Raw genomic sequence first — 13,646 nt, 5'->3', positions numbered from 1 at the left:
TATCTGAATCATTCGCTTTGCAGTTCCAAGATAGAGGTTATGCATCGGGTCTATAACTGTAAAGCGGACTAGGTCAAAGTAAGATAACCAATGAAGCTCTGACCACCGAGTGCCGTTTTCTTTTTCTAGGCGTGTTTGCTCAGTATTGTTCAATGCATTTGCCCAGCTGACAGCGTGTTTCAGATTCATTGTCTTCGTGCGTCTCACCCAATTGCTATACTTGAATCCAGAGTAGTCAAGCTTGCTGGTCTTCTTTATAGTCGTGAATTGTCGTTGACATTTGTGACAGGCGCATGTGCTCATGTGGCCAGTAAATCCAGAGGTTTTGCGAGCGGCAGGGATATCACAGGCAACACACATCAATGCAGCACGAACAACAATCTTTCTATTTTGTGAGTCTGTCATTTCTACACCAATGTACATCTCCAACAATTCGTCAACGAGCGGCTTCAAGTAATGATTCATGCTGTCAGTGCTTGCTTCCTTCGGCCCAGGCATCATACCAACAAGAATGACATTTTCAGACTTAAGGCGTTCACTCCATGGGAGATTGTTGATAGAGAGATATATTGCACCACTGGAATGTGTTCGTCCATCAAATGGCTGAAACCAATCGATATTCAGAGTCAACATTAAAGATCGGCTACCATCAACAAACCGTCTGCCATTGATGTCTTTAATATCACTCCAAACTGCACCATCGAAAATGTCAAGTTTGGTGTTTTCAATTATTTGACGACTTCTCCACAAATTGATCTTGGACACGAAATCTGGCTTGGAGAATTTTTGTTGCAAGGCGTACTTCAGAGAGTTGAATGGATATACCATTGCTGGAAGAGAACGATTTCCGGTTGACACTTTAAAGAGATTGTTGTTGCAAATGGCGGATTGAGAGAATTTCTTAAATGTACAGACTCTTTGACTTGTTTCCAGAGGATAAATCGAATGACATTGTGAGCATGCAATGTATACTGTCATTCCGTCTGTTGCCATGTTAAATCCTGTCTTATGCTTCAAGCTATTGATCGTCAGTGGAAGGGCGCCAGACATATCACAGAGAGACAGTAGAGTATTACAAAATTCAATGAGAATCGATCCACCGCTTTCCACCAAAAAGATCAAGTGAAATATGACAATGAATACTGCAACAAAGCGGATATACAAGGGCATGTTATCAAAAGACGAAGGACAAACTATGAAGACAAAGGTTAAGTTAGTTTAAATTAATATATTGATTAATTGTCTATACCATATTAATTCATACCTGATTCTACTATCGAGGTCCCACTGGTCTCATCAAAGTTTTCTTCTTGTTCAAAATCAAAACCGGTATTGCCTTCTTCAATCTCATCGCCATCAACCACAAATGCTCCTGTAATTGTATCTTCGGCAGTAAAGATGGACTCTTCTTGGGACAAAGGTAAGTCAACTGGAAAGGAATAATTGTTGTAAAGATGTAGAAATAAAAATATAATTACAATTATAATCATATAAAAAATAAAAAATAAAAAAAATATATATCAGTTTCAATTATTATTTTGTTCATTTATTTTATTTTATTTTCTTACCTTCTTGATCAAATTCAATGTTTTGTTCTTCATTTTCGTCTTCATATTCGCCTTCGCCTTCGTTCTCGTAATCATAATCATTGTCATTGTCACTGTCAATACTATCTACTTCCATGTCGTCAAAATGTTCTTCAGGAACATCTATTTTATGAATTAATTTATATTAATTTTACATGTACAGCTCGAGTTATTCTTGTTATTTACCCATTGCATCGTCTTTGGCAACAGGCACTATATGTTTCTCATAGTGTCGTTGTGCATTTTGTCTTTTCTGTTTCTTTCCACAGCTATCCAACTTTGTACAGTCTGGACATTTGCAGATAACATAACTGTCTTTCTTTTGATTATTGGACATGTCGATTGTTTTAAATTATAAAAAAAATTATATAGATTTTAAGAGATCTTGATCAAGGTCTTTATATACCAAAAAAAAAATTATAAATAGATAAAATACTGCTCCATGCCATGACTATAGTATGCCAAGTAATTCTTTGATACATCTACCGCACATATCATCATAATTATACTCATATATTGTTAAGTCATTAACCAAGTCAAATACTGCGCACATTACTAAAAGTGTACGCAATTTTTTTTAAAAGTCTTTTTTTAGAATTATAATATTTGATATGACGATGATTCGACCATGACGAAAAATAATTCAAAAATGGAACATTCGCCTCTCACAACATGTGAAATAAAAAAAATCTGATATTTTAGTTCCATATATCAAAGGGAAAAATCACACAAAAATATTGCCACAGTAAAAATGAAATCACAACCTTTTGTCTCGTTCCTTTGAAATATATGGATTAAATATTTGTTTTTATATTCACATTTATAATACATAAAAAATATTTAAATGATTTATTTTGAAATAGAAAAAGTGAAACCTTAAGAATATATATAATTTTTATTAAATATTATATTAACTTTTGTATAAGTGCTTTTTCAATGTAATTTAGAATTATATCAAAGAAGTGTATAATATAAAAAAAAAAACCCAATTTTGTAATTTTATGGCCAAAAAAATGATGGTAGTGTGATTTTACAGCTAAAAAAGAGCGATCTGAAATCACAACAGAAAAAAATAGAAATTATTTGAAAAAATTAAAAATCGAAAATTGTAGTAAAATTTTTGCAGGTTTTCAGGAACTAAAATCAGCGGTCTTTTGCATTGTAAAAAACTTTAATAGAACAGCACCTCCAGAATTGACAACATATTTGAATATAAAAAAGGCAGCAAAAGAAGCAATAAAAGCATGAGTAGAATTAACTGGTATATTGGATGAAGAAAAGTATTCTTCTGAAAAAAATCAATAATTGTTGACTTTATTGATTTATATGTGCTTTTTGTACTAATCTCTAACATCATCAGATTCATTGTCAGAAATGTTTAAAATGATTGCTTCAATGACACTCTCATCTTTGCTTTCAGAATCAAATCAGAAATCAATATCAAAAAGAGGTCAGTCTTTGACTGTTTTGTTAAGTAAAAAGGAATCAAATTATTAGGTATTATAAATGATTATAAAACTTTAATAAAAGTATTATATGTATCTTCAACTTGATCTTTGGCATCAATGTTGTCTTCAAAGTCAATCTCTATATCATTGTTATTCAATATTACTTCTATAACTGAGGCTATATTATATGAAAATAAATATTTAATTAAAATTATCTCAATAATAGTTTTCTTAAATTTAAATTTATAAAAAAATCACAGCTAATATTATCTCACAATAGCAACATTTGAGGTTCTATTTCTATACTTTTAAAAAGGAAATTACTTGCCAAAAAAGGAAAGGCTCCTTTTAACTTCCAAAAAAAAGTATAAAAAATTTTTTTTTATAATTTATATAAATTTTTTTTTGCTTTACACTTTTTTTACACTTTTCTTTAGCCAATCATTATTTGTTATTTTCTCTTGCCAAACTCAGTATGCTAAAATAAAAAGTGCTTACATGACAGAGATTTAAAATACATGCATGAATACAAATATAAGACTAAATATATACTTGTTTTTTATAGCTGTTCTTATTATTTCTTATTATTGTCTATTAAAATTAATATGAAGCAATAAAATCCATCAACAGCAGCCCAATCTCTAAAAAACTCTTTTAAAAAGATGAAGAAATATGGGAATAACTCCTGAAAGAGAGATGAGACTTTAGTAGAAGCCCTTATTTATGTCTATTTCTTCAACAAGAAGCTTGGAAAAAAGGCGAGCTTTGGAAGAAGGTCCAAACAATTGTGAACTAGATGGACGAGCATCTTGAAAGTCTTTCTCCTACTGCCACCAAGAAACGCAGCAAATATCTTCTTAAGATATACAAGCAGAAGAAGAATGGAGACAAGAATGAAAGTGGCAATAACGACTTATACCTTGAGCTCAAAAGGCTACTTGCTGAGCTTGTTGCACTGGTAATACAAATATAGAATTATATGTACTATTTAAATATCTTTTTTTAATAAGCTCTGTTTATAAAGAAGAATGATGTGAACAAAGAGAAGGAAGATGAGAAGAGAGTGAAGAATGAAGACATGGCTGAGAAAGAAAGAGGGAATGAGTTAATAAAAGACCGGATAACAAGATTAGTTAAACTTCTATATCAAAGTTCTTCTTCTTCTAAGAAAAGAAGAATTGAAAATGACAGAGAGGGCAGAGAGGGTAGCCATAGCCTGAAAAGAATGTAGCAAGATATAGAAAATACAAACACATACTTTGTCTTAAAAAATTTCAAGGATGAAATCAAGGATATGGTTGATGTTGATACTGACTACAAGATGATTGGAACAATGTAAAGGATGAAGAAAAAGATATTCTTTCTTGCTGATAGCTATGAGAGAATTGTTGAGGAGGTTAAAGATATCTGAGAGGTTATCTTAGACCTTAAAGATATGCTCTGCAGACTCGTCACTGCAATTGTTTCTTCACCTTTGCAGTAATTTTTTCTCAAATAAAAGAGATTAAACAAAAAAAACACATATTTAAGTAATTATTATTTTTTTGTTTTGTTAAAAAAAAGTTACGTATTTCCCAAGAGGTCATCAATATACTCTGTTGATATTAGAGAAATAACACCAAACCTCTTACTGGTCTGCTTTTCTCTGTTAAAGCAATTGTGAAAATTGTTCAACAATATTGCAACAAGGTAATAGAATCTAACAGGGCAAAGAAAGATATGCTGCGACTGTAGATATTTGATAAAAGCAAACAGACTTGCAACATGAGCAAATTCATTCTCTACTACAATGCGTACACTTGACATGGCTGTATTCACATCCTTGTGATCTGGGTTTGAAGAATCTAAGATATAAGTATGGAATTTCAAAAGACTTATCTGTATTAAATATATATTTTTTAGAACTTACATTGTCTAAAGTGACACATCCTATACAATGAGCTTGTGTATGTCTTGTCCCCATATAGATAATAACATAGATTACCTTTGCCTCTGATATCAAATGTTTTCTTCATTATGTCTTCTATTCTACTTTGTTTGTAAACGTATAAATTGTAGTGTCTATCAGTTTTTGGTTTATAGAAAGAAGAAGTAATACCATCTGGAGTTATAACAGTCTAGTATCTCAGGCCATAGCCTCTCTAAACAAGGTGTATTTGGTAGTTAGAAAAGAATAAAAAAAACAAGTAATCTTTATTATATTTTTTAATTCATGTAATGCCTACTATATACACTTTATTGAAACTTGCATAGTCATGCTGTTCTTAAAAATGTACCATCTATAAACCCAACACAGTGCTCTACAGGTGCCCCTTTTTCAAACAATTGATAGATATTATTATTAGTTTAAAAAAATAATGAAACATAAACTATCTTTATCTGCTCTATAGATTACTTAGCTAAAGTGCACAAGGTTTTGTTTTACAAAACTGGTGATAGTCAAATAAAAGAGCGGGTTCAAACTTCTGGACAAGCTTGTTGATTATGTTATTGAATACTTTACTTATAGTGCTTTTGGATTTTCCAAACACTATCAAAATATCCTTCAATATAGTAGGGTAAGTCATTTGACAAAGTAGTATCAAAAAGGCATCTTCTGTCAGAAGAGAGTATTGTTGTGGGATGTTCTCACAGAAGTATATCATTTTCTCTAATTCAAGAATTACAGTCATTGATTGAATCTAATAGGGAAGATTTTTAAAAAAAAATACCAATATATATATCATTAATCTTTTTTAATTGCAAGTAAAATATAAGATATATCTGTATATATATAAATCTAAAAAGAAAAATATACTTGCTGTTCTCCAATACACTTATGTCAAGCTTCCCCAACTGATGTAGCTTGACAAGTCTCTGATCACCTTCTTTTTGATACTCAATATATTTAGTTTCTGTACGTGAATTAACAGATAATTCATGTATATATCAATGAGCTATATTTATTATATTTCTTCTATTAATGCTGCGATTCATTGCAAAGTATTTTATTTGTTCAAAAGAAAAGAACTTCATTTTTGTGCATCATATTTTATTTTATTTTTATGTCATGATATGCAATAGTGAGTTTCTTAGAAGTTTAGTGTAAATTAAGTATCTAAAGCATGACGTATACTCTTATATGGTAATGTAAGCTCTGAAAAGTATAAAATCAATTGTTGTTATATTTGATGTGGAAATGAAATATATAATTACACTTTTCCCAAACGTTGCTAATATCTTGTTGTACATGTCTTCTGAGTGTTTGGATAGAAACTAAAACAAATCTCATACTATTAGAAAAGTATTTAGAGTACTTTCATTCTGAACAATTATTATTATATAACATATTGTGTATGTATATTTTATTTTTTAAGTTTTTAGAATTGATAAGAATAGAAAATTTTTCAGAAACGCAATTTAATATATATCTTTCCAAATTACACCAGCTACTAAAATGATATAGTTTATTCTAGCTATTAAAATGAGCAGGTCTCTAAACAGTAATTGATTGCCTCATTCTAAAATATAATAATATACACTTTTGTTAAAACATATTGTCATATATATTTTATTAGTTGTAGAATATATACAGCAAAAATATTTGTGGTAATATCATGATCATTAATCTCATGAAACTTATAAATAAATATTATAACAATAAAAAGCTGTATTATCTTACTTAAACAATATTATTTGATTTAAGTGCCCTATAACTATTAACTATATAAAATGGCTACAAGTCCCAAAAAGCAATCTTGCAGACATATGTTACAAAAAAGAGTACACTTGGTTTTTTTTATCTAATAAAACAGACTAAGCATTATCATTTCCATCGAAAATAAAAAAATAAAAATGATAGAAATTTAGACTACCACTTCATAAATAATAGTACTCTACAACATAGATGAAACTACTCTATTTTTCTAGTGTTATAAGTACCAGAAAAGATATATCAGATCAAGACTTTGTCAGAGTTGATATTAATGAACAAAATTAGTAGTTATAAACAATCAGTAAGAGTTGACTTTTTAGGATAAAAGATTTTGACTCTGACAATTGGTCTTTCATTATGTTTTACATGTTTAAGATGGTAAATATACTCATAGACAATATTACTGGACAGCAAGCATCTAAAATATATTATTGTAGTTATTCTTTTAGTCAGAAATCAAACATCATTTTGTATAAATAGTCAAGAAATATAATTAATAAAAAACATCTTTATTTTCTATCTAGAAACTATTTTTAAAACTTAACAATCCTCAGTGATATTGATTCTGCGACTTAGTTACAAATGCCAGAAAAGAAATAACAGATCAAGAACTGACAATAGTATTAAAAGAACAACTAGAATCAAAAACAACACAACTAAATATTCTTAGACATTATTTTAATGAATCCGTAACATCTGAAGATAGTTAACTGCAGTACTTCTTTATGCGCAGTAACATCTTTTTGAGCATTAACTGCAGTATAGTATGTTCAAGCATAAACATCAAAGTTTTGAAATCTTTTCAATTTTATCCCAAGAAAACTCCAATAGTAAAATATATTTAATTCCTGATATATATAAAAAGAAAATCAAAAAAATAGTATCTTACATTACACAGCTATTCTTTTTAAGAATATTGAAATGTATTTGTTGCTATAGTGACTCTCTTTTTCATTTCAATATTAAAAAAGGTTGAAACTTTGCTATTTTCTATTGGTACCTCTTGACTTTGAAGGTCCATAACTTTTTATTCAAGCCTTGTTTTTAGAATCTTTTAAACAAGAATTATTTGAAAGAGTCTTCCCTATAAAACATGTTTAAACAATTCTCTATAAATTGTCTAGAGCAAAAGTCATGAAACTTTGAAAATCATCTAAAAACTTAGATATTTATCTCCAAACACACCATATAATAACTTTTCTTTTATTTAAATATAATATAATATCTGCTGTAAATAATGCACAGTATTAGTTTAGAAAACTATATAAAACAATTCAATTCATATCAATAAAAAGTATCTTTTGTCCTTTCATTGATTTTAAGTATACTCCTTGATCCCAAGTGGGTTTAATCTTTTGACTTTGTTAAAGTAAAAGGATGTCAGAGTTGACATCATAGATAGAAATCCTTTAGTCAGATATCCAATTTGTCATTTCTTTTAACATATGCCCTCAATGTTATACTTATTGGTTCCCCTTTTTATTAACCAAGACATATTATATCGCCTTCCATAAATGTAAAACCAATATGTCTTGGGTAAAATAATTAGATTAGATAGTTTCACATTTACGAAATTTGTATAAATACTCTAAGATTTATATTAATAAAAAGCATTCAATTCTCTATATTCCTATCTGCTTCTATTTATTCACAACATCCTGGTTGGTGGTGATCTATTATCAAAACTTATACAAGTTAAAAAAATAGAAAGATATACTCAGTCAAGACTTGACAAGAAAGACTACCCAGATTAGAAAGACAATAGTGACTACCAATTTCAAATTGGTAAAAATCTCTCCGACCGGGAATTGAACCCGGGTCTCCCGCGTGACAGGCGGGGATACTCACCACTATACTATCGAAGATGATTTGAGCGTCACGTATGTTATAAACATTTCAAGCATTGACTAATTTCTGGTGATGGACACCAGACGTTGGGTTCCTTTTGTGGTTTGATCCAGCGGTGAGTCGACTGAGTGACATGTCTCGAGAGACAGGAGTGGCCCCCCCAGATTTTTTGGGAAATCTTGTTCCCAATACCCCTTATACCCAAACCCCCATTTCATTCCATTCCTTAAATAATTAGAATACTTATCTACATTGTCACCTTAAAAACACTTGTCACCTACTAAAAACATTATACTTCTTTCTCCTAATTTTATACACTTCTTTATTGCCAATATTTATTTACACTATTTTTTATTACATTTTTATTAGACTTCATTATTATATTATTATTATATTTTTTACTTTACTTTACTATATCATTATTATATTATTACTTTATTTCTATTTTACTTTACTATATTTTTACTTTATCTTTATTCAATTATTATATTTTTACTATACTTTTATTTTACTCTCTCTATATTTTTCTATTCCACTTCTACTATCAACACTAATTACATGTAGTAAAAATTTTCACTTGACTTTCTTTTCTTTTCTCCAAAAAATTATTTTAACTAAACATTTTTGTTTATAAAAGAAACAATCTTTTTATTCAATAAAACTATCATTTTATTCTTGATCTTATTTTTTTGTGCATTATTATCATTATTTTTCATTCATACATAATGTTCTTATTCATTGGAGTGTTGTCTATCAATCTTGATTTATTTCATTTCTCTGTTTTCTTCTTTCTACTATGGGAAAAAAAGTGGGGTTTTATGGCTACTTTATGACGGTTTAACAAGACAACTTTTATAAGGTACTCTTTTAAATGTTATTTATTGCTTTACTATTTTAGTTTAGAAAAGAATTCTATTAAATACTAGTAATTTTTTTATTATTACTTTTATGAAAACAATTTTTTATTGAATAATATATATGTAAATATTTGATTATTTTAATAAATACAAATTTTTATTGGTTATTACAATAGAAAATTGTTTTTATTAATTGTTTTTATTGGTTGTTATGACAGAAGAAAATTATATTGTTTATTTTATTGGCTGTTAAAGCATAAAAAATCTATAGATACATTTTATTGACTATAAACTATTTAATTTTTTTCTAGGTTTTTATAGCAAAATATTCTATTCAATTCTACTACATCGGATTACTTATAAGATTATAATTTTTTATGACTGTCCCTCCAGTAATGAGCAACTCTTGCAGTTGATTCCTAGTTTCCAAGACATTTAGTGAAGCCTATACCAGAATCCTTCATTATATTGATGTATCTGACATATATTTCTTTCTTAAGTGCTACTGGTATAAACCTCCAGCTAGAATCAGAACCAAGAGCAATCACCAAAGAATGGGCAGCCATATCATCACATATAAGCTTTGTATATCTATTGAGTGTGGCCTTTTCATTACTTGTTACTTCAATGTCAAGATCTTCTCTTATTATTTTGAAGATATGCTTTAAAGTTATTTCATGAAATATGCTTCACTATGGCAGAATGAATAGCAGTTGGGCTGAACGTAGATACATAACTGTCATTTTTTTGGTCAAAACCCAATAAAGTCTCTGTTGTTTATTATAAGATAAACTAGAAAAATAAAAAAATACTATAGCTTTAAGTAACGAGAAAGGTAGTAGAAATGTCAGAGTTTTTTTTCAGCTCAGCCGTCTTTTTATTTAAGTTGAGGGTGTATTTTTGACGTATTCTATTGGTTTAGATAGATAATAAAAAATTCATATTTTTTGGCTTGCTATAAAATCACATCAAATAAAGTATTTGTAGTACTTGTTTCCTTTTTTATTTTATAATTCAAGCTATACACAATATGTTTCCCTCTACCCAAACCCACATCTTAGACTGTTATTGCATTAAATGTCACAACAGTCATCAGAAATCTTCTTATGCTGCAAAGCATATTGAGACTCGTCATAATAAGAGAGCTAGAGTTGAAGATACCAGAATATTTGAGAATAGTATAATATATTCAGTGTTGGTTTTTTGTTTGCTGTGTAATAATTGTTTTAATTTTTTATTTTTTATTTTTTATTTTTTATTTATGTTGTTTATTTTTAAACTTTTAATGAAACACAGCCGCAATGAGAAACATGGATGTAGATACTGAGGGTAAGAATTTTTTTATTTGAAAGCAGAAAAAAAAACTAATAAACTATTATATTCCATATTTGTAGTAATCCCGACTTCTCGTTCCGATTCTGTGGAAGCAATGGACGGTCAGGCCAACTCACCTTTTTTGGATGCCGCCTCAATGTTTGACAATGACAGAGACGACAATGATTTCGATGACAATGTTGAAGATGAAGGCAATGAGATCGAGATTGAGGACTTCAACAGTGAAGGTCAGTGTGAGATATATAAAGAAAACTAAAAGAAAAAGATAGTAAAAGAAAAATCAAGTGTTAATTTTTTTTAATTTTTTACAGACCCTTTTGCTGCTCCTGATATGCCCGAAAATGAAGTCCATCAATTCATAGCCATCTTTACGGTACTATTTGCTTCACGTCATGTTGTTGATAAGGGTGCTGCTGTCTTGATTGAGTTTATCAACAACCTGCTGAGAATCTACGACCAAGATTTTCAATTACCAACCAGTCTTGCCGGTTTACAAAAAATGACAGGATTTTCTGCTATTACAAAAGGCATCAAGAAATTTGTGGTGTACCAAGACTGTCATACAGTATATCAGGATATCATATCTGCTCCTCCTCGATGTGTTTCCTCAAAACTTGGTGCCAGGTCTGCATACAACTGTAATTTGACGAAATCCATATCTTCCAGTGCCTTGGTTGCAAAGCGTGAATATGTCTACCAATCCATTAAAAATACATTGAGCGTTTTCTTCCGTCGCCCTAGTTTCGAAGCCAAGATTTGTCAATGGAATAAGGAGTTGAAGATGGTAGATACTCTGTGCGATGTCTATGATGGTGCGATGTGGAAGGAGTTGAAGGACAAGGATGGTGTATCATTTGTGTTGGACCCACGCTCACTAATGTTAACACTTAACATCGACTGGTTCCAGCCCTTTGATGGTGTCACTCACTCCTCTGGTGCTATCTATCTGGCCATCAACAACTTGCCCCGTGATGAAAGATTCAAGCCAGAGAATATTATTCTTGTAGGTCTCATGCCTGGTCCAAAGGAGCCAAAAACTGACGAGATCAATAGTTACTTGGAGCCCTTGGTGGATGATTTGAAGCAGCTGTATGTTGGCATGCGGATTCCTACACACGAATTCCCAAATGGTGTCAGTGTTCGTGCTGCACTACTGATGGTTGCATGTGATATCCCAGCCGCCAGAAAGACAAGTGGATTCACAGCGCATAACAGCACATGTGCTTGTTACAGGTGCAGCCGGCAGTTTACTCGGTTAGGGAGCAGCAACCAGGTTGATTTCCGTGGATTCAATTATTCTCGTTGGAATATCCGCAGTGGTGCAGAGAGCAGGTTGCATGCTGAGGAGTGGAAGGATGCAAGTACACTCTCAGAAAGGCATCAGCTGGAGGTCAAAAATGGTGTTCGATGGTCGCAGTTGCAACGCCTTGGATACTTTGATCTAGTACGTGGAACGATCATTGATCCCATGCATAATCTTTTCCTGGGGACGTCTAAGAGATTAATGGATCGGTGGATTGATGAGAAGACAATTGGACCTGAAGAGTTTGCTTCGATGGAGAAAATTGCAGAGACAATGGTACTACCCAGAGATTACACCACACTGACAACCAAAATTGGAAAGGGCTTCAGCTACATGAAAGCGGACGAGTGGAAATCATGGGTTCTGGTTTATTCTCCTGTCTTGTTGCATGGTATTCTCCCTCCATTACAATTCAAGAACTGGATGTATTTCGTTGATGCATGCCGATACTACGTAAAGCCCAGCATTACTTTTGATGAGATCACCACTGCCCACAGCCTGTTAGAAAAGTTTTGCAATGCATGTAACGTAGACTATACCGCCACTATTCTCACCTGCAATATGCACCTACACCTCCATCTTCATGAATGCATTCGTGATTTTGGACCAGTGTATGGTTATTGGCTCTTTGGGTTTGAGTGATACAATGGTATTTTAAAGAATTTCAAGACAAATGGCAAAGACGGTTTTGAGGCGACCTACATGAAAAATTTTGTTCAGAATGCGTATAAGGGTGATTATGTCAATGCTGTTCTTAAAAGTTCTAGCCAGATCCCCTTCATTCACACTCTGTCTAAACTTGTTACAACCTCCATACCTGCCGCCACAGTCACCACTCTCTCCAGTCGCCCATTCAGATTGCAAGCATTCGTTCAAGGCTACACTGATCCTTATAATCCACCCAAGGGTAACGAGCCTCTTCCTCCTTCTACATTTCCTCTAAAATACAAAAAGCCATCAGTAATGGATGATTCCAACTATCTCCATTTACTTGAATATTACCAAGTCGCTTACAACCTCCCAGACCTTGCCAGCTATCAGGACACGTCCTATAATCACCCAGCATTTGACAATCAAATCATCAAATTGAAGTCAATTGACATTCTTGGTCAACACTATCGAGGAACAAACAACAGCACAATCAGTTGCAGATCACTTGTTCAGGCAAAGTTTGTTGGTAGTAATGGAAACATTATACTTGGATTTGCTGGACAAATTCAGTATCTTTTTACACACTCCTTCCAACTTCCACCCACGCACAATCTCCATCTGACTCGCATGGTTCATGATCATCAACATGTATTCGCATTTATCAAGTGGTTTCGTACTTCCTCTGATAGGTCGCGTGAGGATGACGGTGTTGAATTTTGTTTGCCCACGTTCTCTCCTGATAGCTATCATAGCATTATATCTGTACATCGCATCTTATTAGAGGTTGCTACAGCTACTATTGCGACAAGTAGAAATGTTAGCAAAATGCTGGTAATTCCATTGCCAAAGAAGCCATATGCTTAAATAATAAATAAAGTGAACTTTTACATTTCTTTTTCTTTAACAAAAAAAACAGAGCGCGTA

General features: G+C 31.6%; 4 protein-coding genes and 1 non-coding gene across 5 annotated transcripts; 2 read left to right on the top strand and 3 right to left on the bottom strand.

Moving 5' to 3' along the window:
- Nucleotides 1–256: 256 nt before the first annotated feature.
- PHYBLDRAFT_157084 (hypothetical protein) lies at nucleotides 257–968 on the bottom strand (the record flags this gene model as incomplete). The annotated part of the gene is made up of 1 exon (XM_018433559.1): nucleotides 257–968. A coding segment is annotated over exon 1 (240 nt), but the record flags the coding sequence as incomplete, so codon positions are not given.
- A 2,862-nt stretch (nucleotides 969–3,830) lies between these two features.
- PHYBLDRAFT_138715 (hypothetical protein) lies at nucleotides 3,831–4,517 on the top strand (the record flags this gene model as incomplete). The annotated part of the gene is made up of 3 exons (XM_018430056.1): nucleotides 3,831–3,992; nucleotides 4,314–4,369; nucleotides 4,481–4,517. The coding sequence occupies 3 exons, from the start codon at nucleotides 3,831–3,833 to the stop codon at nucleotides 4,515–4,517; spliced, it is 255 nt and encodes an 84-aa protein (XP_018299214.1).
- An 80-nt stretch (nucleotides 4,518–4,597) lies between these two features.
- Nucleotides 4,598–5,706, bottom strand: PHYBLDRAFT_161801 (hypothetical protein; the record flags this gene model as incomplete). The annotated part of the gene is made up of 6 exons (XM_018434476.1): nucleotides 4,598–4,912; nucleotides 4,944–4,963; nucleotides 5,019–5,065; nucleotides 5,133–5,175; nucleotides 5,311–5,346; nucleotides 5,460–5,706. 6 exons carry the CDS (start codon nucleotides 5,704–5,706, stop codon nucleotides 4,598–4,600), a joined length of 708 nt encoding a protein of 235 aa, XP_018299213.1.
- Nucleotides 5,707–8,521: 2,815 nt separating this feature from the next.
- Nucleotides 8,522–8,593, bottom strand: PHYBLDRAFT_t8. Its single transcript has one exon. It is a non-coding gene; the product is annotated as a tRNA-Asp (tRNA).
- A 1,870-nt stretch (nucleotides 8,594–10,463) lies between these two features.
- Nucleotides 10,464–13,586, top strand: PHYBLDRAFT_161800 (hypothetical protein; the record flags this gene model as incomplete). The annotated part of the gene is made up of 6 exons (XM_018434475.1): nucleotides 10,464–10,611; nucleotides 10,730–10,762; nucleotides 10,828–10,995; nucleotides 11,080–11,526; nucleotides 12,214–12,680; nucleotides 12,732–13,586. 6 exons carry the CDS (start codon nucleotides 10,464–10,466, stop codon nucleotides 13,584–13,586), a joined length of 2,118 nt encoding a protein of 705 aa, XP_018299212.1.
- Nucleotides 13,587–13,646: the final 60 nt, after the last annotated feature.

This window comes from Phycomyces blakesleeanus (genome assembly GCF_001638985.1).
Source record: "Phycomyces blakesleeanus NRRL 1555(-) unplaced genomic scaffold PHYBLscaffold_1, whole genome shotgun sequence".
In the NCBI taxonomy this organism is placed as follows: domain Eukaryota; kingdom Fungi; phylum Mucoromycota; class Mucoromycetes; order Mucorales; family Phycomycetaceae; genus Phycomyces; species Phycomyces blakesleeanus.
Note: the sequence above shows the minus strand (reverse complement) of the source record. Positions and strands in the feature narration are given on the sequence as shown.